The 20905-nt window shown below is 47.9% G+C and overlaps 1 protein-coding gene across 4 annotated transcripts in view; it reads right to left on the reverse strand.

Moving 5' to 3' along the window:
- Positions 1-8203: 8203 nt before the first annotated feature.
- LOC111843168 (A disintegrin and metalloproteinase with thrombospondin motifs 20) overlaps positions 8204-20905 on the reverse strand; it is a 33849-nt gene continuing 21147 nt past the window's right edge. For all 4 annotated transcript variants that reach the window (XM_023810518.2, XM_072710062.1, XM_072710063.1 and 1 more), the window contains 15 exons: positions 17415-17551; positions 17208-17325; positions 15403-15498; positions 14719-14885; positions 14491-14620; positions 13991-14117; positions 13658-13865; positions 13364-13528; positions 13083-13247; positions 12632-12751; positions 12346-12453; positions 10828-10992; positions 10375-10626; positions 10120-10281; positions 8204-9951 (listed from right to left, as the gene is read on the reverse strand). In XM_023810518.2, the coding sequence (XP_023666286.2) occupies positions 9766-9951; positions 10120-10281; positions 10375-10626; positions 10828-10992; positions 12346-12453; positions 12632-12751; positions 13083-13247; positions 13364-13528; positions 13658-13865; positions 13991-14117; positions 14491-14620; positions 14719-14885; positions 15403-15498; positions 17208-17325; positions 17415-17551 (2306 nt within the window). In that variant the 3' untranslated portion in view covers positions 8204-9765. The remainder of the gene's footprint in view (positions 9952-10119; positions 10282-10374; positions 10627-10827; positions 10993-12345; positions 12454-12631; positions 12752-13082; positions 13248-13363; positions 13529-13657; positions 13866-13990; positions 14118-14490; positions 14621-14718; positions 14886-15402; positions 15499-17207; positions 17326-17414; positions 17552-20905) is intronic.

Raw genomic sequence — 20905 nt, forward strand, 5'->3', positions numbered from 1 at the left:
AATTGTCTGGTTTTGAATGTATAAAAACAGGAAGTGGGATGACTGCCACGTAGATGCTACAAAGAGTTTTAGGAGCAAACGAATGGCCACGCAGCACAGCAAAATTAACACATCCGGACAGATGCGCTATGAAGACAGAGCATCTGGAGCTCATTTGATGGGCTCCAGCTGCGTGGACATTAGGCCGGCCTTAAGACGTCACATCCTGGGCTGCCAGGTTCTGCTTGGTGCGGGCAGACGCTCGCATTCTCTCTCCTAACACACCAACCCGGCCTCCGGTCACCCCGCAGGCTCACAGTCATCAGACGACAGTGGGGGGGGGGGGGATGTAATGCTCAGGCACCATGACGGACGACTGCATAATGTCAACATGGCCGCTAGCACCCAATAATAATTCCTGCGAACGCAGTTTATCTGTCACCGTGGAGACTTTGCGCAAGCTCTGTTTAATGCACTCTGTGATCACTAGCTTCACCAGGGCTAAACTCGGAAATGCATAACACTTAATAATGAAGCTGCGGAACTGAATCATTTACAATATTTTAAGTGGTGGAATGCTAAAAATTCTACACATTTCAGGAAAAATAATAAGACACAGAACTGGGATCCTGACCAGGGTTTACCCCAGTACCTCAGTACTGTTTGGGATAAGCTCCAGGTTCCCCACCCGCTGCCTGGCAGCTCGGGGTAGGACAACATCCTCCACTGGAACCCTGGGCCATGGCTGGTGGAGCACTGACAGCAGAGGGCTCCTCATATGTCTGACACCAAGCAAATGCCAGGACACCACAAGCTGCGGCTTTCGCTATAGTCGGCCTCATAGAAATGGTCACACCAGGTCACGACCAGACATACTGACTGACATGGAGCAGGCCGGGTCACTGAGTAGCACAGGGCACCATGCAGGGCGACTGCAGCCTGCACATGGCACTGGCTAAAGTGCACAAAACCCCAGGTTGATGGAACTTAGCAGTCATTTCGAAGAACACAAATGTTAAACCGGGGCGTGGGCAGTTCCAGACCTCCCAGACTGCAGGGGGCATCGGTTTTCACGTCTACTGCGCTATTAATTAGTCTTGATTATTGGTTAAATTGTCACAGTAAAACTGAATTATAGCATTACATTAATGTACGTTTGTAGGCGTCCCGTTATGAATGATAATATTGCTCATTGTTATTGATCTTTTGCTATATGGTCCTACAAATTTAATGAAAATTAACACCAACAGAAATGTATTCAGGCTGGTCCAGCATAGGAGTGCATGTTGTCTCAATGGTACTTGTAATGTGGCAGTGTGTGTATTTACATTTATTTACATTTCATGGGGAATCAGGTGATTTTTATTTAGAATAAACACAGCTGTGGCAGTTGATTTTATTTTCAGTCCTACAATTACTCCTAGACATAATGTGGTGAGATGCTTAATAAATACAGAGAAGGACAAATGACAGCTAGCACTTTTATTTAGAGAAACTGCCAGAGAGAGAGGACTGGCAATGGCATGGACAGTACAACACCATCGCGGGGGGAGGGGGGGCGGGAGGAATTACAAGCATGCCACAATAAGGGAATTTGATATTCGGCACTTCACTAGAATGCAACACACTTACATTCACTGACATATTTACATGTCACGGACATTATTTATACAAGTATTTACATTATGTACTGTCCGGTGCAATGCATGCTGGTCCACAAGTGATTAAGCCCCCAGCATCAGAATGTACTAGACTGAAGACCAGTAGCAACCCACATTGTACAAATTATATAAATTTATTCAGCCAAGAACTGAACTAAACCAACACATCTTCTGGCCTGTAATCGCACTAAATGTAACTAACATTTTCATATGATATGACATTAAACTTAATTAAGCAAACAATCAGCGCACTTAGCACTAATGTTAGACCAGCCGCCATGTTTCTTCTGTCTCTCCCAGCAGGCATTGCTGAGCAACATGCAAGATTGGAGCCCTGGATCCACAGAGCTTGAATGGCAGGGTGAAAACAACATAATGAACTCGAAAATACATTATTCAGGAATTCATGCCGCATCTTCTGGGGAACGAATAATGGAAGCACATCCCTGTTGTTATGCAATATTTCAGTTCAGGTGGCATTTATGGGCCTAAACATGCATAATGCGAAAATACCTCTTTATCTCAGGGATTTATGAAGTCTAGATAATAAACACAATAATGTATTGTTTCTTACTTTGACCCAAACCAAGATAAGTGGTTAGAAAGATGGATGGATGGATGGATGGGTGTATTGTTTCTCCAGGGTATCTGCAGTATATTGCATAACAACCAAACACTTTTCCAAGTCTAGTTGCTTGGGGCACCGAGGGTACAGAGGTCATCCTCGATCTCATCTCCTACCAAGACATCACTGGAGAAACACAGTGAAAATAGAGAGATCACACTACCTGACATTAACCAAAGCTGGAAGCATTGCTCTTTCAGCTTTTACGTGTGTGGGATTGCTGACTGCGCAATAAATACTTCACAGTCGATTCATACGGTCTGGGGATGCACCCCAAAATCAGCCCTATAGCAAACCCTAGAAACAAAGCCAGCTGCCTACTTTGCTGTTATGTTTCTCAACACCAGCAGACATGTCGCTGTTTGACAATGCATGCTGGGTAACAGTAACACCTTGAACACCAAGGATACGGCAGGGACTGCAAGCAGCACACATCACAGATGACACTACAAACGCCCCGCCCTCAGAGCACAGATGCAGCACGCATCACAGATGACGCTACAAACGCCCCGCCCTCAGAGCACAGATGCAGCACGCATCACAGATGACGCTACAAACGCCCCGCCCTCAGAGCACAGATGCAGCACGCATCACAGATGACGCTACAAACGCCCCGCCCTCAGAGCACAGATGCAGCACGCATCACAGATGACGCTAGAAACGCCCCGCCCTCAGAGCACAGATGCAGCACGCATCACAGATGACGCTACAAACGCCCCGCCCTCAGAGCACAGATGCAGCACACATCACAGATGACGCTACAAACGCCCCGCCCTCAGAGCACAGATGCAGCACGCATCACAGATGATGCTACAGCCGCCCCGCCCTCAGAGCACAGACCTGACACCGAGGGTCATGAATATCTTATCACATGAAGTGCTGACATTGAGGACCATGGAGGTCTTACTGTGGGACGCGCCGAGGGCCATGTTCTTAGGGCTTGAGGTCAAAACCACACGTGTTGTGGATGTGAGCAGCTGGTGAGCACTGTGCCGTGGAGCAGATGGGGGGGGGGGGGGTATGGCTCCCAGCTGTAGATCTTTCATCTCCAAGGAGAAAACAACAACCCCTCCCTTCCATACATACAGATACCCCTCCACCCTCTCTCTGGCGCCCCCCGGTGTCCCTGCCTATACGCACTAACTCCCTATCACAGCTGCCCCACTGGTGCCCCCCCCCCACCAATACTTCATCCAGGCCAGCCCGCAAATCCTGACACGCTCAATGTGATCCAGGGTGCCACAGCTCACTAAGCAGAGCAAGCAGAACCCCGCTTGGCACGTTTAGCGTGACACACTAGTACGTCACCCTGGGCTCCGTTCAAGAACACGAGCACGAGAAGAAAGACAGGCTCCTGAAATGGATACAAACTGACCTGAAGAAGTAGTTCACGGTCGACAGAGTTGACATGTCACTGTCATGACAGGAATATAATCTGGCAAGCCGGAGTACATTCCGAGGAGGACACACACCCTGCCCTCACTCGCTCGAGCTCTCTCTCTGGCTTTTTCTGAGATGCAGACACTTGAGTAAACATGACTCCTGAGGCTGGGCCAGTGGCTATTGGGTTTCCCCAGGAGAGTTTCCTCCTGAAAGCCAACACCACTTAGAGAGGACCCCAGAAGCTGCCGTAAGTCAACATGAACCACCAACCATCCGCAACTCCAGAGCCCCGACCGCAAAGGGAAAGGAGGGCGTCTCCATACCCAACTCCAGGCACCAGAAGGACTGAGAGAGACTCACAGGGGTTCGCAGAGGATGACAGAGCAGAATCTGAAAGCCTGGATGACTGCACTGCATGGCCTTACTGCCCTCATAGGCTCACTCTCAGAGGTAATCATGAAACGCATCCCACTGTAAAGCTACAGTCATACAAGTTACCATCGTTCCATCTTTCAATCTTCCCATGTGCGCGACACCAATGTCATCGGGGGGGGGTCCTGTGCCACGTAACCGGGAATCTGTCGCTTGGCACCCAGGCGGAATCCCTGGAGAGATATAAAATTCCAGACAGATCAGAATATAACAAGGACACAAATAAAAGATAAATGACCTGGAAGATCTATAATAGAACTGCATGGGTCAAGGTAAAATTACTGTGCGCAGAGGTTGAAAGCTTGCAGGGATAGTAGATAGTGGAAGTCAGACCACAAAAACCATGTTCCTGCCAGCATTTATGAAGTAAAAACATGCACACAAACAGAGATGCAAGCTGTCGCCTTGAGACCGGAGGAGTGAGTTGTGCTGCCAAGTCACACACAGCATGGTCAAAAGGTCACGTCAAAATCTGTTACTTCTAAACGGCAGCCAGTTTCAGGTCAAGATGAAGAAAACGATTTCTCCGAACAGCAAATAGCTCCAGAGTTCCGGTTAGCATGTAAATATACAACCTAAACATGGCATTCACAGGAATTAATTAAGTGGGCATTAAGTGAATGTTTTTAGCAATACATGTCACCCCTACACTGACAGCACATGCCTGCAGATAGCAGGGTTCTACCCATTGTTAGAACTGCTTTTCCATTCCCTGCGTAATCTAGAACAGCTTTATTCCGCTCCACTCCTGAGCTGACAGATCCTGTGACGCTGCACGTCTGCCTTTCACCAAGGCTGCTGATTAATGGGCGCTGTAAACTCACTTCCACCGGGGCCAGTGACGTTGGCGCTGCAGCTGAGAGTCAAACGTAAAAGCATCTTTGCTCTCCCTTGGGAAGCTCGTTTGTGCGGTTTAATTGCTTTCCGAGGTGTCAGACAGCCATCGGCTCTCCGTGGGAACTCCCCAGCGATGCCCGATTACTTCATAGAACCACATTAGCGTGAGGTACAAGACAGTGAAAATTTAAATGATAGTACTAAAGTGTCAGCAAACAATTTCTGTGAACGCTGTGCTCCCCGTGATTCTGTCGTTAGCTGTGTCATGTCTGCTTTTCAGTTCTGAGATGTGACTTTAGGTTTCCCTGGCATGTCCCACAGGGTTTCCCTCCCCTACGAAGGTCACAGGGGTTTCCTCGCCAGTCACAGAAACACATGGGGTAATTATGTCAGCCTCCAAGTTCCCCAAGAATAAATAAACACACAAGGCTGAGGTCAATTTGCCCCTCCTGGGCTAGCTTCAGCTGATTTCATTGAGAAACCTGCCTTCATTTAAAACGGTGCTGGGTCAAGAAACGTGACGCCACAAGTGCCCGACTCTGATAGAGATGCTGGCAGACGACCAGACGTATGTCCACTCTCCTTATTCGAGTCCCTCCCATAGACGCACTGTAGCAAAAACATAAAAATGTAACAATCCATATAGAAACTGCCATTTTGAGATATATAAGTCAATGTATCTTTGTTTAAATTTGACTGTTTACCAGAAAACTAGATTGTTTCAGATACATGACAAAATTTAATAATAAAAAGCTGACTATGTCTATATAATTTGAGGATTATATTTTTAAAACGGCATATATAGACAGGTGAAGCCTAATTTCAGGCCCTGTCTACTCCAGTGATAATATCAAGATCTTGCAATTTATTCAGTCTCAGACAATGAGGTCTGTGATCTATTCATTAAGAAAATTAACACCTTTACTTGTCAACAACTGCAAGGAGGGAACTCACTCCCACACACTGTTACTGATGCCAGATGAAACACAGATTTCAGTAACACTCACGCTGATACTCCGAATGTAGTGTGTAGTTTTTTTTTATCTTTGAAATGGATTTAAATGAAGTGATAGGTGATACTACAGACAACTGACACCTTTAAATTCAACACACAACTTACACACATCTGCCAGGAAGAGAGGCAGAATATTACTTATTCATCATCTTTGTGTGACAGGTCGGCCAAATCTCACGTCCCGTGGGAAATATCCAAGTCTTGTTAAACGTAGGAAAGCACACTGTTCCCGTGATTTCCCGAGGCAAACCACAATGTGCTCATTAATCCACATGTGTTACCCAGAATTCAAGCAGACATGGGGGCTCTGCTCAACACCGAAGAGAGAAATGCACCCAAAGCTAAACTGTGGCCGTTCCATTTCCCACTAGGATACGACCATCTTCTGGCCAGTCGCGTCTTCATGACATGCAAATAACTGAAAGCAGGGCATGGTGAAAACTAAATCATAAAATCTATTTTCAAAATATACAACTAATTTAAAAAATGTTACATGTCCTTGAAACTGCATTACACTGCTTTAGATATAGGCTCCTGCAAAAGTTTATTGTATTCAAAGATAAAAAATATTTTTCCTCTGAATACTTAATGTAATACTTCTAATACAACTGAAGTTGGTGTATTATTACAGCAGGCAAGATGGACACAAGACAGGCAGTAGGGTTGGCCTGGTTGGAAAAATTCTTGGAAAAACCAGGGGATTTTTCACTTTTACAGATAAGACAGCCTGCCAATGCTGATTAATACCAATTACCATTATTGTCAAAGCAGCACGTTCTATGTTGCAGGCCAAATGCATTCAAGCGAACCCTATTACTGAAATTGCACACAGATGTGAAGCAGCAGCAGACATGCAGAAGGTTGGCTTTCTCATGGGGGTCTGCACACCTACCAGAAAGAAACAGGAGAAGGAATCGTATCTGCTCGTTTTACCGCAAGAATAAACACGGCGCCAGTTTTGGATGTATTTTTCTTTATTTACAAAGGACTTTGTGTCCTCCATTTAAAAACTAACGCAGACACATGAAATGTAGTGATGGGGTATAATTAATCCAGCCTTCAGGTAGAAAAAAAGTCAGATCATACATTTGCTGTAATGACCTAAGGGCCCGTAGGCTCTGCATTACATCAAGCTACATTCATATGCTGGACGTCACATTCAGAGCAATCCAAACATCTCCTTTAGATCCATTTCCCAAGCAGATTACATCTTGTATAGAGTCACAAAATGTTCCTCTAAAGCTCTCCCCCATAAGAAGCTGCTATATCCACCTTCCTGTCCTTTTAGGTCATATAAATACACTTTGAGTGCCCCAGGCTAGACCCCTGCCACATGTGCCGTGTCCCGCGCGAGCCCTGAGCTCCCCGTTTATCTTATCTTCCTCTGGAGATGGTGACGGGCACAGAGCTGCTGCAGCTGGCCCAGAGTCTCACAGCAAAGCCCAGCACTTCCTCCACCATTCCCTGTTCAAATCGGCTTCATGTACCAAAACAAATATGGCCGCTTTGTTTATACCGTCCAGTCCCATCCTATTCCTATGGGTCATGGCATCATCATCATCTCGTGAATTTGAATGAACTTGACATTGTCTAAGGAAAAACTGTTACAGAAGAGCAGTGCTGGTCCGGTGCTCCTGTTCGGGAGACGTGATGAATGTACCTCCCCCTGCACCTCCCCTAATGGCACCCATGGCTGTCAACAGGTCCAGTGCCTGAACTTTCAGCTTGGCTTAATGCAGAGGGATCCCTGCCTTTATCTGACTGCACCACCAGTCGGACGTTGCAGCGCTTTGACAAATGCACACAACTTACACTCAAGAATAGCACACACTTTCCTATTCATTTTATGATCAAACAATATAAATGATATAGCCTAGGGTAACCAGATAATCCACTATGAGCTACTTCAGGTTTTACAAACTACTTTAAAACTGAAAGGCTCCTGTGCTGGGTTAAATAGTTCTGTTCTTCTTGTGCTTTGACTGGTTCGTTTCCTTGTTTGAAAGACTCATCCAGCTGTTTCACATTAACATTAGTGACACATGCATGATTATAGGAGACTGACCAATCGGCATACAGCAATAACTCAGTTCTTAAGTGTAATCCAGGTCCTTTTAGTCAAAATGGTAGTTTACGAATCCTGTCCTAGCTGAAAGTGTCCTCCATGACATGGATTATCTGGTCACCCTAATATAGCCAGATGTTTCTGGTCCCTAAAACTAATGGGTTTAGACCAAATAAGCCAAGTATGTCAGACAGAAACCAACAGGAAACTGTGTAAATTCTGCAGCATTCATTTTCTTTTAGTTTTCACAGTACATATTTATCATGAAATAAATACATTAAAAATCACTGCAAGAAGATAATAATTAATACAGTTGTCAGAAGCAACATCCGGCTACCTAAGACCAAAGCACCATACAAGAAAGATTGGGACCTGGAGTCTGTTTCATGCAGCAGCATTTCTTGCTTTGGATTTAAGGTAGTCTGGGCTAAATGTAAGTGAAAAGATAAAGTCCATATAGTCCAGATGACCTTAAATCCAACAAGTTATCTGGCTAAGCAAGAACTCCTGTTTCGTGAAACAGGTCCCAGGAGGCAGAGGGAGAAAAATATAAATTAGTTCAATTTTAAGGAATAAATAAAATGTGCAGTTACTGGTCCTTTACAGATTTGGCATACGTGAAACAGAACGAAAAAGGTACACCGCAGAGGTATTGAGTTGCATTTTCTAAAAGCACAGGACTTCTGACATTTGGTCAGAGATATTAGGCAATTCACAATTTCATAAGAGAATCAATACCTGCAGACACGAGTCGACATTAACATCATTAACAGCACAGCTGCTACATTAAATGGCCTCTTTACACTAAGCAAATTCAGATTGCACTGTTAGGATAATTCACTGAAATTCACTTTAAGGTTCACTTTAAGACAGCCATTTGAACAGCACCGAGAGACAGAGGATCATTCATGTAATTCAGTTGTGAAAGGCTGCTACACTCTGCCTTTATGATTATGAAGCGTGTCTTACACGGCGATCAAAGACCTTCTTTGTCATGACTAATTTCTGTATTTTATCCGCTCTTATAAACTATGTCAGAAAAAAGAATAACACCTTTTATTGGGCTACTTGAAAACATTCACCCCGATAGAAACTTGAGCACCGTTTTCAAATTACTTAACTTCTTCAGGGCCCAGAGCACCAGTTTAATATGTAAAGAACCAACTTTAAGAACAACACATATTAAATATAAAATTATATTGTACAAAGATTATATATATTTAATATATACATATTCTTTGTACAGTGTATTCAGCAGAGGTGAAAAGTCCATAAAAAAGTACCAATCCAGACCAAGATTTTGTTTCAACCAACCAGTTGAGTACTCTGTGATTATGACTCTATATATTGAACAGGTTGGTTGAAACAAAATCTTGGTCTGGATTTGTACTTTTTAAGGATCTGAATTACCCAGCTCTGGTATTCAGTATATATAGTACAGTATATACAACAGCCATATTGCTGTTTAATAAAGGTAATAAAATTAAACTCTTATACACAAATATACACATATACTTTGCTAATAGTATAAGACATGCACTTTACAATTCAAATATCCAATATAAGCCATTTCAATATTCAGTACTAGACACAATAGATTGAATTTGGGATTCCCAGTTTCCGAGCACCATTGCTATGAGTTAATGTCAACCACAGCTTCCCGTTGGCTGGGCCAAAGAACCCCAGGGCTTCTGATTGGCTGGCTCAGAGATCCGCTAGGCGTGCTTCTGGGAGCTACCACACCAGTTGGAGCAGGGGGGGGCGTCCGTTATCGCGCCGGTTTCCATGGTCTTCTGGGCCACGCGGTTCCCCCTGGGCACGGCTGCGTGTTGCAGCGCTCCACATCCGCTGGACGCTCCACAGTGTTACAGCTGTGCTCGTTCAGGCTTTGGCCGTATGACTGCTGGCAAACCACGAGACGAGAACGCTGCCCCCCACTGCAGGTTTGGGTGCACTGTGGGACAGGGACACTTTAAATGAGGATATAACACACTATAAATAAAGGTACTATAAAGGACAGGGGCCTTTTTAAAACAACCAGATACAAACACAGCCCCGCCCTCAACAGAGAGTCACACCCAGCCCTCGTGCTTCCCCTGCTGTCCCAGGCTCCTCCTCTCACCTCTCCCCAGATGCCGTAGACCCACTGGGGACAGGGTCCCAGGTCGCAGCTCCTGGACTCCGCTGGCTTCACTCTTGGCTCGCATTGGCTAGCGGTGCGCCCGTCCGCATCCTGGCACACGACTGCCCGGCGCTGGAATCCGCCCCCGCAGGTCTGGGAACACTGTGCGCACGCGGGAGAGCGTGTGTGACACATGTGAAACGACACGGAAGACACATATATGATGTGAACAGGGCAGCCAGAGGAAGAACATACAGCTCCCCATGGGCCCGTCCTCCACTGGTGGTTCGCAGGAGTGACATTCCTGCTGCTGTGCCCGGGGTGAGCGTGTGGATCACTCGGACCCTGAGGTGCCAGGTGGTACACGGAGGGGCAGGGCACCCCCCTGCACTCCTGCGTCGCACTAGGCCGCTCGTCGGCAGAGCAGAAGCCGTCCTCCACCTGGTAGCTGTAGGTGGAGCACACCACCTTGCGGCTGTACTGGCCCACACCACATGTCACTGAACACTGGGGGCAGAGTGGGATGGGATTCATCAGCTCATAAACAACAGAACCAGCAAAGACCATCAGAGCAAAGCGAGGCAAGGAAACGACATCACCGGAAACGACATCACCGGAAACGACATCACTGGAAACGACATCACCGGAAATGACATCACCGGAAACTACATCACCGGAAACGACATCACCGGAAACGACATCACCTACCGGGGACCACTCTCCGACCCGCCACTGGCCGCATGGGCTGAAACAGGCGGTGGACTCCGCAGGGCGGGGCAGGTAAGCACAAGACGACTCGTCCATCTTCTCGCCAAGGGGGTCCCTGCAGCTGACGTAACGAGCCCGCTGGCCCCCCCCACAGGAGACGGAGCACTGCACCAGGAAGCAAGCACGCCGTCAGACACACGCATGATGCATATGTCACACACACACAACACACATGCAAAAGATGTTGATCTTCACCCAAGACTTCCCCTCAAGTAAGGAGCTCTTTTATATGACAGCGCAAAAAAAACCTTGACTACTATGTACAGAGGGCTCCTTAAGACACTCAGAATTCTCTCATCCAAAAATTCCAGCGATCTCTTTGGCAGTAAAGTGCAATGAAAATCACCATTCAGTGAAGGGTCATTTGATGCACTCAGCGATGGCATTTCCCTTTCATGTGTAATAAAGAGCCCTCCAAAAAAACCCACTCGAGAATTTTTCATACTATTTAAATTAGATCTTTCAAACACTGCTTGAGGTTCAACTCATATGCACATAATTAAAGGTATACTTCAAAATGATAGATTTATATGAATAATTGTCTTCACAGAGGTGAAAGAACATTAATGACCTTGAAAAGTGTACACATTCTTTTTCTAAGTAATAATAAAAAAACTCAGAAAAAACTCTCAACCTCAGTTTGTACAGCATCTCCTGAAAGAAAACAAATCACAGAATGGCAGCACAAACTCACACAGTCCAGCTAATGACTGTTCCACAGAAAAAAGTGACAGTACACACATACTGAATTTAGAATCCTATCTTGAGCTCCTCTCAACCTTCAAGAAATGCCTTAGTAACCTCAGCTGCCCTTAGCAGCTTACTGTCCGCACTGACTCACTCCAGTGAAGCGGTTTGTGAGCCTCACTTGCATGCTCTGATTTTGTATATCACACATACTTCTCACTAGATTCCCTCCTGGGTGATACTTGCACAGCTGTCTGCTGTGAGGTTCTGAGCTCTGTTCATTAAGCTCCTGTTCCCCTTGTTTCATGGAAGCTTATCTGAGTGGCACTTAGCACCAGTTTGCCTGTTGCATGTCATCTGCCTTAATTACAAGTTGCAAATGATGACCCTCCAAATAAATAAATAAAATGTACATATAAACATGCATAGATAAATGTAAAGAACCTCACAGTAACACTTTCTATGAATGCATGTCTATAAGAATCTATGAACACATTCATAACACATTATAATGCATTCATAAAGCATTATAATCATGGCCATAAATATTTTAAACCAGGCATAACACATTATAGTTATGTTTATTATGCATTATGAATGCTTTATGAAGGTATCTATAGTGCATTATAGATGAAAGCTTTAAGTAAAGTGTTACCAACTTCACCTGCACAAACATGGATGACAGACTGACCAAGCACAGTTGAACGCAGCTAAGACCTTGTCTGGAGAGTGGGTGTTTGGCGTTCGGGTCATTGTGGCTCCACGGCTTACCGCAGTCCAGGATCCGTAACGCCACTGAGGTCGGGGTTGTCCTACGTCAGAAGGCTGGGCGGTGCTGAGGGCGGGGGCCGATGGGGGGCAGGCGGAGACATCACAGTCCTGCTCAGGGACGGAGGTGAGGTTACCGGCTGAATCAGAAAGTACAGCCACACTTACGGTGACTCTACTGACCAGTGCTGGCATTGCTTGTTGGTGAATGAACAATCATGGCATCTTATTCGACATTTTACTGAAAAGACATAGACGTAAGGCGACGCTCAAAAAATGGCTCATTCACCTGGCTGTCAATGGGCCTGGTGGCCGCATTGCACTCACGGTCGCTGATCATCCGCCCATGGATCCCAGACACACAGTGCACCACCCTCATCTGGTAGCCCCGCCCACAGGTGACAGGACACTGCAGTGAGGGGCAACGAATGACTGCCATTGGCTAATACTCCAGTTCCATCAACCAATCGGTTTGAAAAGCAACAGAAATCAAGACCAGTGAGGCTGTAAGTGTGTTCAGCAATAGCAATGGATATTATGAAGGGCACGGAACCACGATTTCCACCTCTGTAATTTCACTTGATTGTTACTAAAAGACAAAATGTATCAGCATAAAAAGCACACTGTGGTGCCGCATGTATATACATGTCCCTGTGTACATGTGTTGGGACATCTTAATGTATGAGATGCAGAATGAGGTAGTGTATCGGTAAGCCTGCAATGGCCTGCAGAGGCCTCACCGGGGCCCAGGGGCCCGCCTGCCAGGAGGAACACTGCGGGAGCTGGCAGGGGCCCACGGCAGAGGGCTTGGCGCTGGGGTCACACATCCAATCGCTCAGCCTCTCCTGGTCCCGAGCACAGTGTACCTGCCGGCGTCTGACGCCCACCCCGCACGTGGCCAGGCACTGAGAGAGAGAGGAAGAGGAGGAGGAAGAGAAAGACTGAGGTAGAGGAGATGAGGAGGAGACCCGCCCAGAGAGCCAGGGAGGCTCCCACCGCAGTGCGTTCAGGATCCGCTCACCTCGCTCCACTCGCTGACCAGCCAGCCGGGACACGCCTCCTCTCTGCAGGGCTCCGCCTCCAGGCGCGGAACGCCGGCGCACTGACGCTCCGCTAGGCGGCGGCCCAGGTGGTCTGTGCAGTACGAGCCTCGGGTCCTGGAGCCGCCCCCACAACTCTTGGAGCACTATCCCCCCCCACACCCCCCACCGTGACCCCACCAAAAACACAGTTAGACCACAACATGCCGGGGGTCCGGATTTCACGAAAGACACAAGGCACCACCTTAACCAGTGCTCTCTCTGCTGGTGCATACCTGGGACCAGGCCCCATAGTGCCAGCTCTGCTGGAGACATTGTCCGTGGCAGGGTTCACGGGTAGGGGGCTTGGGCACGTGGGCGCAGGCCTGATCCGTCTCCAGCTGACTGGGTCCGCCCAGGGAGTACCTCACGCACCGGACGTCTCGGGTGAGGAAGCCGGAACCGCACCTGGAGGAGCACTCGCTCCTGCCCAATACCTGCCACCTGCGGGGGCAAGATTCCTACGTGTGGGTGATGGCGGACAGCAAAGGCACACAGAGACACAGACGCGGATCTGGATCTCACAAACAGACGGCCGAGGCCCAGAAAGACCGGCCGCTGGGGCCCACCTGAGCTCGCAGTCGGTGTTGCAGGCCTCCGCTGTGTCCTGCGGCAGCACCAGGTGCTGGCACTTCTGGCTGGACACGACCAGGCGGTCACTCTCACGCACACAGGCTGCCCGGCGCCGCCGTTCACCTTTGCACGGGGGGGATGGCAGGCTGGCGTGAACCATGAGGCCCCCATCCTCGCACCCGCATAAAGCCCACAACCCGGCGGCACGAGGGAAGCCCCTCGGTACCCAGTTATATTTCATTATATTTCATTTTATTCTCCTACTCTCCTAATTTCCAGTTTTGATTCCTTTATCTTTTATTATATTTTATTTGTTTGTTTACTGATTTTTTACTCTCACTTATTTATTTTATTTAGATTTATTCCATCCTGCTTCTCAGTCTTTGGTTTGATTTTAATCTCATATATGAAGCAGTTTGGGCTGCATTGCACGTATGAAAAGTGCTATATAAATAATAATAATAATAATGATAATAATAATGATTATCATTCTTACCTTGACATTTGTGGCTGCAGTCCAGCCACGGGCCGCTGGGATCCCACAGGTACCGCTGGCTCTGCCGCTCCACGGGGACGCTGTAAGAATAGTGCACGTCGGGGCTGTGCAGGTTCCCCACGCACAACACCTGTGCCACAGAGAGCCCAGTCACTCCGCAGGTATGCCAGTGTCAAAGTCACGCGTCAGGCGCCAAGCGAGGACTGCGAGAGTGGGGGCGGGGCCTACCTGCAGCACCAGCTCCTCCCGGATCCTCTGGCTGCAGTTGATCCGCTCTTCCGCGACGTCCGAGCCGCTGTACTCGATCACAGCTCCCTTGAACTTGATCTCCCGTTTGAACATGGCCACCACAAAATTCCCATTCAGAAGGAAGTTTGACTGGCTGTCAGACAAAGCTGTTCGGGAAGACATTAAACTTTGCTAAACAATCTATTTTTATTACCCGATATGATGAAAACATTTGCAGGCATAAACAGTCAAACAATCACATGCAAACAAATACTGATGCTCAAAGCCATTTACAAAATCCATGTGTTTCCTGAAAAAATTTAGATAAATCATAACAGTCGGAGTCATGTGGAAGATTTCTGCATTGCTATGATGACAAATGCCTTTCCTGTTTTTTCCTGTGTCCTATTCAGTCAACATACAGTCATCTCACACACCCAACATGCACAGACACACACACACACACACACACACACACACATCTTAACCCTAAGTAACCAAACAAAAACTTTTGGCATTAGTTTTTTGATTGCAGTCACAGATTTTTATGAAATCCCCACGTCATCAAAATAATGGGTTTTTATCATATTGTGGGGACTGTAATGTATATCTGACCCACACAAACACACAGAGACACACACAGACAGACACACACACACACGCACACACATTTGGCCGGCTCACCGAGGTAGTTGTCGTCCTCGGGTTTCCCTGAGTAGCTGAGCTGCTTAATGTCGATGTTGGAGGCCCCCGCAGGGATATGAGTCACGACACTGTAGCCTGGAGGAAGCACATGAACGAGGGAGTGAGATGCCAAGTGTGTCACCGACAGAATAAGGTGCTAGTTACAATTAACCACCCCTCCACCACCCCCAAACTTTGGCTAAAACCTCTCCTATTCTCATAACCCCTCGCTGGACGAGCAGGCTTGCTGTACTGAGCTCAAGCCCATCATTAAATCTTCAAGTCACACTCCATCTGTATTCTTCTCAAAATCAGTGGACATGTGGTTACATAACACCACCTTTTTCAAGTTACACTGGGATAATGGAGTACTGCTAGAGCGGACAAGGTACAATTTCAGAGTTTTGTGTGGAGTTTGCATGTTCTCTCCGGGTCGTCGTGGGCTTTCCCCCCGCAGTCCAGAAACATGCTGAGGTGCATCGGAGATGCCAAATTGCCCATAGGTGTGAATGTGTGTGTGTATGGTATGTGTGGGTGGCCTGCAATAGGTTGGTGCCCCATCCTGTGTTATTCCCTGCCTTATGCCAGTAGCTCAGTAGGACAGGCTCTGGATCTCCCGTGATCCTCAATAGGATGCGTGGGTACCGTAAATGGATGGATGGATGGATGGATGGATGTAAGAGCGCAACTGCTTCAGCTGCTTTGGGAAGCATAGCAAGCCGCCCCAGGGCAAAGTCAGTTTGACCACACAGAGACACACAAGTTAGCACAGGCCACACATTAACACACACCGGGGCCTCAGGAAACCCCCCAGCTTGAGACCAGGCTTAAGCTTTTTCTTTCAGTGACATCAGATAAAGACGCTGAAATCCTTGCCTTGCCCGGGGTGGAAAAAACCACAAGGCGACGGTGGAGGCTGCGGTAAGCAGCCCCCTGGGCCCAATCACAGACAGCAGCGGCGCGTTTGTTACACTAGCTGGCTCAGCCATGGTGCTGCCTGCCTTCCCGCCTGCCTGCCCAGCCCGAGCGCTCTGCTGTGACCGCTGAGCTGGCGGTTCTGGACCAGCACCCTACAACAATGGTTAGGCCACAGGACAGAAACTAAACTGCTAGCAGGCCCGAGACACGGAGGCAGTAGCGGGTCACAAACAAGTTTGGAAAGACCGCAACAGTATTACAGGCCCAACTGGGCCCACGAGCCTGCCACACCCAAACGGGAAGCAAACCTCCTGGTGCCCATCCACTGGGTCAGCCCTGCTTTGGCCACATAAGCCCAGATGGCGATAAGCTCAGGCAGCAAGAGGAGGCCACACCGTGTGAGGACAGGGGGCCGAGCGGCGCAGACACAAACTCAAACAAAACCAGCATGGAGAGGACACATCCCAGCTGCTGTCACTTGATGAGCCCGAAGGGCCACAGATCATGTCTTAATTCAACACACATAGAGTCTCAGACTAAACAGAGGCCATATCTGAGGATGAGCAGCTGTCTGTGAGCCCCCTGCGAAGGCAGCTTCTGCCCTATCATCAGGAGCATAATAACAAGAGATGGACATTTCAGGTCCAGAAAGCAAAAATCAAGACCAGGATTTTGTTTCAACCAACCAGTTGGCTATAATGAAATCACAATCGGAGAGTACTTACTGTAAGTGGTTGGTTGAAACAAAATCTAAGCCTGGATTTTGACTTTCTGGATTTTTACTGGACCTGAAATGTCCACCTCCGGAAATAACGCAACTGCCTGGCGGGCCCATTGCTCAGTGGTACCCACTGCCCCCAGTCACCCTAAGGTGAGTCCCAGCCTACCGTACTGAGCGATGCTGAAGGTCCCACTCACGGTCCTGCAGGAGGAGTTGTCCCCACCGCACACTCCGCAGCGATCCTTCCTGGCCTTGGAGTTGAGCACGCGGTCACAGCCCGCTTGCTGGAAGGCAAAGATGGGCTTGAGGATGAGGCTGAGCCGGTCCCAGTCGCTGTCACAGTCTCGGTCACCAGGCCCGCTCATGGCCGTACCCTACAGAGGCCCTGGACGCAGATGTCGCTGGTATCAGTGCCGCATGGTGTGCCGTCCACCACACGGTCCCTCAGCTGGTAGTATGCCGTCGTCCCGGCAACACGGCAGAACAGCTTGCACCGGTCCTTCAGCAGGACTGTAGGGAAAGGCCGAAGGTCAGCTGCAAACAACATGGCAGGCCAATTGCATGGTGGGATCTTTTGGGGGGGTGGGGCTCTGAGCTATGTTAAGCTGCCAAAACATGGCTTCACTTCCACTGACACACTTTATAATTGTGGCTAGCTGAACCCATGTAACATGGTTTACTGTGTTAACAAAAAAGTTTAGTACTTTGCTGCATCAACACATCATCTGTGAGCAAACTCTGTAGTAACTACACGATAACGATCCCAGTGTTATGCTGCGAAAAGCAAATCCAGAGACCTTCCAACTTCTAGAGATACACACTGGCTGTGTCTAAATTCAGGGGCTGCACCCTTCTACAGCTGCATTGAATGCATCACAGTGGCGCAAATGCAGTCTAGAAATGTGTCCTTCTTTTGGCGAGTTTGCAAAGGATCCACTTGATGAATCCTTCACAGCCCAATACAGCCCAAGATTCTTTGCGTAGAAATGGGTGTCCTGTCCTGGATGATAGGAGAAGCACTTTGTGACTTAAGGAAAATGGCGGGAAAAGCTGATGATGGACAGATTGTGCCATTTGACAGAACTTTCTGTTCGACCTTCAAAGAAGCCTACCAAAGGCTATGCCTTCCTAGACCAAAATGCAACCCCTGAATTCAGACACTAGTGTATTAGTTAACATATCACTCTAATCCGATATTTGTTAGAATCCAAGATGTGTCAGTCTTGGCCCATATGGCCAGCCGATATATAAAGTTTTTCAAAAAAAGTTTAAGGTATCAAAAGACACTGTATCAAGTTATCAGCATCAGAGCTAAAGACATAAGTACTAAAGTAACGGAGATGATTGCATTGGGCGATCAGCCATTTTCCATAGAGGAGGATGAGAGATTCTCTCGGCTTGTTCACCATTTAGAAGACTGCTAATCTGCAGCAGCAAGCTTGTCAAATTTCACTGCTGGCAAGTGCCTCAGAGGTTGGCCAGCTATCAGTACTGGTATCAGTATGAGCGATATTAGACAAATAAAGGTTATTGGCACTGGACAAATGACTTCACATAAGTGCACCATTAAGGACTTCAATTTTGTACCCTCAGGAATGATGCAGCGCATTTAAGTGTGTTAAAGTATTCGCTAGGCATGCTTGGTCCTCACCCCTGCTGTACTTATTAAATTGTGTGTATTATGGAATTTGTCTGGCGTGCTCATTGTTCAACCCCGCTGCACTGATTAAAGTACGTGCATTACATATTTGCCGGTTACAGCGCATTGCCACCCCCACCACATGACGAAATACCACGGGATCCCAGTTGGTCACACCCCAGGCCGACACACAGTCCAGTCCCACCCTCTGGAAATGGCCGTCTATCTGCCACAGCCCGGAGTTAAGTTGGCATCCCCTTGGCCTGGTCCAGCCGTCCGGGTCCTCAGCAATGAGGATCCTGCGAGCCGGATCACCCTCAGGGAATCGCACCACTTGGCCATAGTGTGGTAACTGACACTGCCTCACAATGCAGGTAATGTGCCTCATTCGGGACTCCCTAAAATCAAACCAGTGGTACCCAAGGACACAGTACCAAAGGAGTCCAGTCTTCATCTCAGCTCACTGGATAGTGTACATGTCTCACAGCCATACAGCAAGGCAAAGAACACCAGGACTCTAAAGTCTTGGACCTCATCATTCGTGTTTGGGCTCAATGAGAACCCTCAGTGTCAGGATGTGGCTGATGATACACTTCTTAGGCGTAAAACCAGTGCTGCGGTCACTGGTTGGTGAGCAAGTGATCATGTTGAGGATGACACGAGTAAGGACCTTACTCGGCACTGAGAGTAGGCCATAGATGGTGTGCTAGGTGCTCACAGATTCTTCTCACAAGCACCTCCTTATCTGCCCTTAAAGCCCTTGCAGTACTCCTCAGTTCCCCCTACAGACCGGTTCTGCCATCAAGCCATGCACTGTGACTCCTCTTGATAATTTCCAAGGTGTCATGCGAGATGAAACACCTCCTTCTAGAAACACCAGGAACACCAACACAACCCTCAGTAACCTTCAGGATCTTGTCACGGAAGGTTTTCCACATCACACTATAATCAGAAGTTGCACCCAAGTCTGCAAGTTCCTCACACAAACTATGCGCAAACTCATAAAAAAACAGTCGAGCCTCATTGTCCATGGAGGTTGTAGCCTACTGGACCTAAGTATAGCAATAACAAGTATATGGTCAGAATTCACAAACCGGGCACTTATGTAGACCCTGCAGTTCTGCAGTCCAACGATATGGCTCAGGGTGCTGGAACCAGGATCCAGCAATCCTCTGCCCTTGAACTTTTGCAAAGTCATGGAACATGAACCCACTTTCACCTCATTCATCTGACCCATGGGGATTGACACAGTCCTCATAGCCAGCCCTGTAAGTTCTAGTGGTCACAGTAAGTCACCCACGACAAGAGGAGAGTCACCTTGTGGGCACTCATCAACTACAGAGTGAATAAAATGTCTCCCTCACTGAGGTATTAGTCACCATGGTTGGAGCATACACTGAGACAACAGACAAGACACCCAGAGAGTGCCTTAGTCTGAGTCTCATAAGGGGCTCATTGAAAGGAGTGGCACCAGACACCATCAGGTGGAGCCAATCTGCCACAGCAACAGCTACTCTCCAAGTATGGCAGCCATCAGAGCAACCAGACTAATAAAAAGTGTATCCACCTACAGAGATCCGGTTACTCCCCAGCCTGTGTACTTCAGAGAGAGCTGCCGCTGAAATGCAGAGTTTACAAAGCTCCCTTGACAGCAGGGGAAAATCATGCTGAACAGACAAGATGTTCTACATGCCTACCCAGATGGGCAGCCTCAGATTAGGATCCGAATGCTGCCCTGCAGCAGGTGACGCCTCGACACCACACCAGTCCTGATCCCCAACAGGCCTGACCCCACTGGCTCTCCAGGGGTTTCGACTCTTCCTGGGATGAGGCTCCTGAGGGCTTTCCCCCATCCTCTTCATGCTGCATGCTTCCTGTGGGCAGCTGCAGCAGAGCTACTCCCATGGAGAGCAGAAAAGAGTGCTCTCTGCTGGTTTGCAGCTGCGTGAAGATTTTGACAGTACCAATCCTGCCACCAATCCCCAAATTTTTCCCTGCATGTTGGAGGGCCACTTGCAGGGCTGGGTGCAGTTTAACGTCATACCCAGGACATACCCAGCTCCCCCCTACTGTAATTATTAAAATAGGTGCATTACTGTATTCCATGGAATTATGATGCTGATAGCTCACCCCCCCCCCCCCGAACTTATTAAATTATGTGTATTATAGTATATGTCGGGCTTTCCAATCACTCACCCCCCCCATACTTATTAAATTAGGTGTAT

This window comes from Paramormyrops kingsleyae, chromosome 3, assembly GCF_048594095.1.
Source record: "Paramormyrops kingsleyae isolate MSU_618 chromosome 3, PKINGS_0.4, whole genome shotgun sequence".
NCBI lineage: Eukaryota > Metazoa > Chordata > Actinopteri > Osteoglossiformes > Mormyridae > Paramormyrops > Paramormyrops kingsleyae.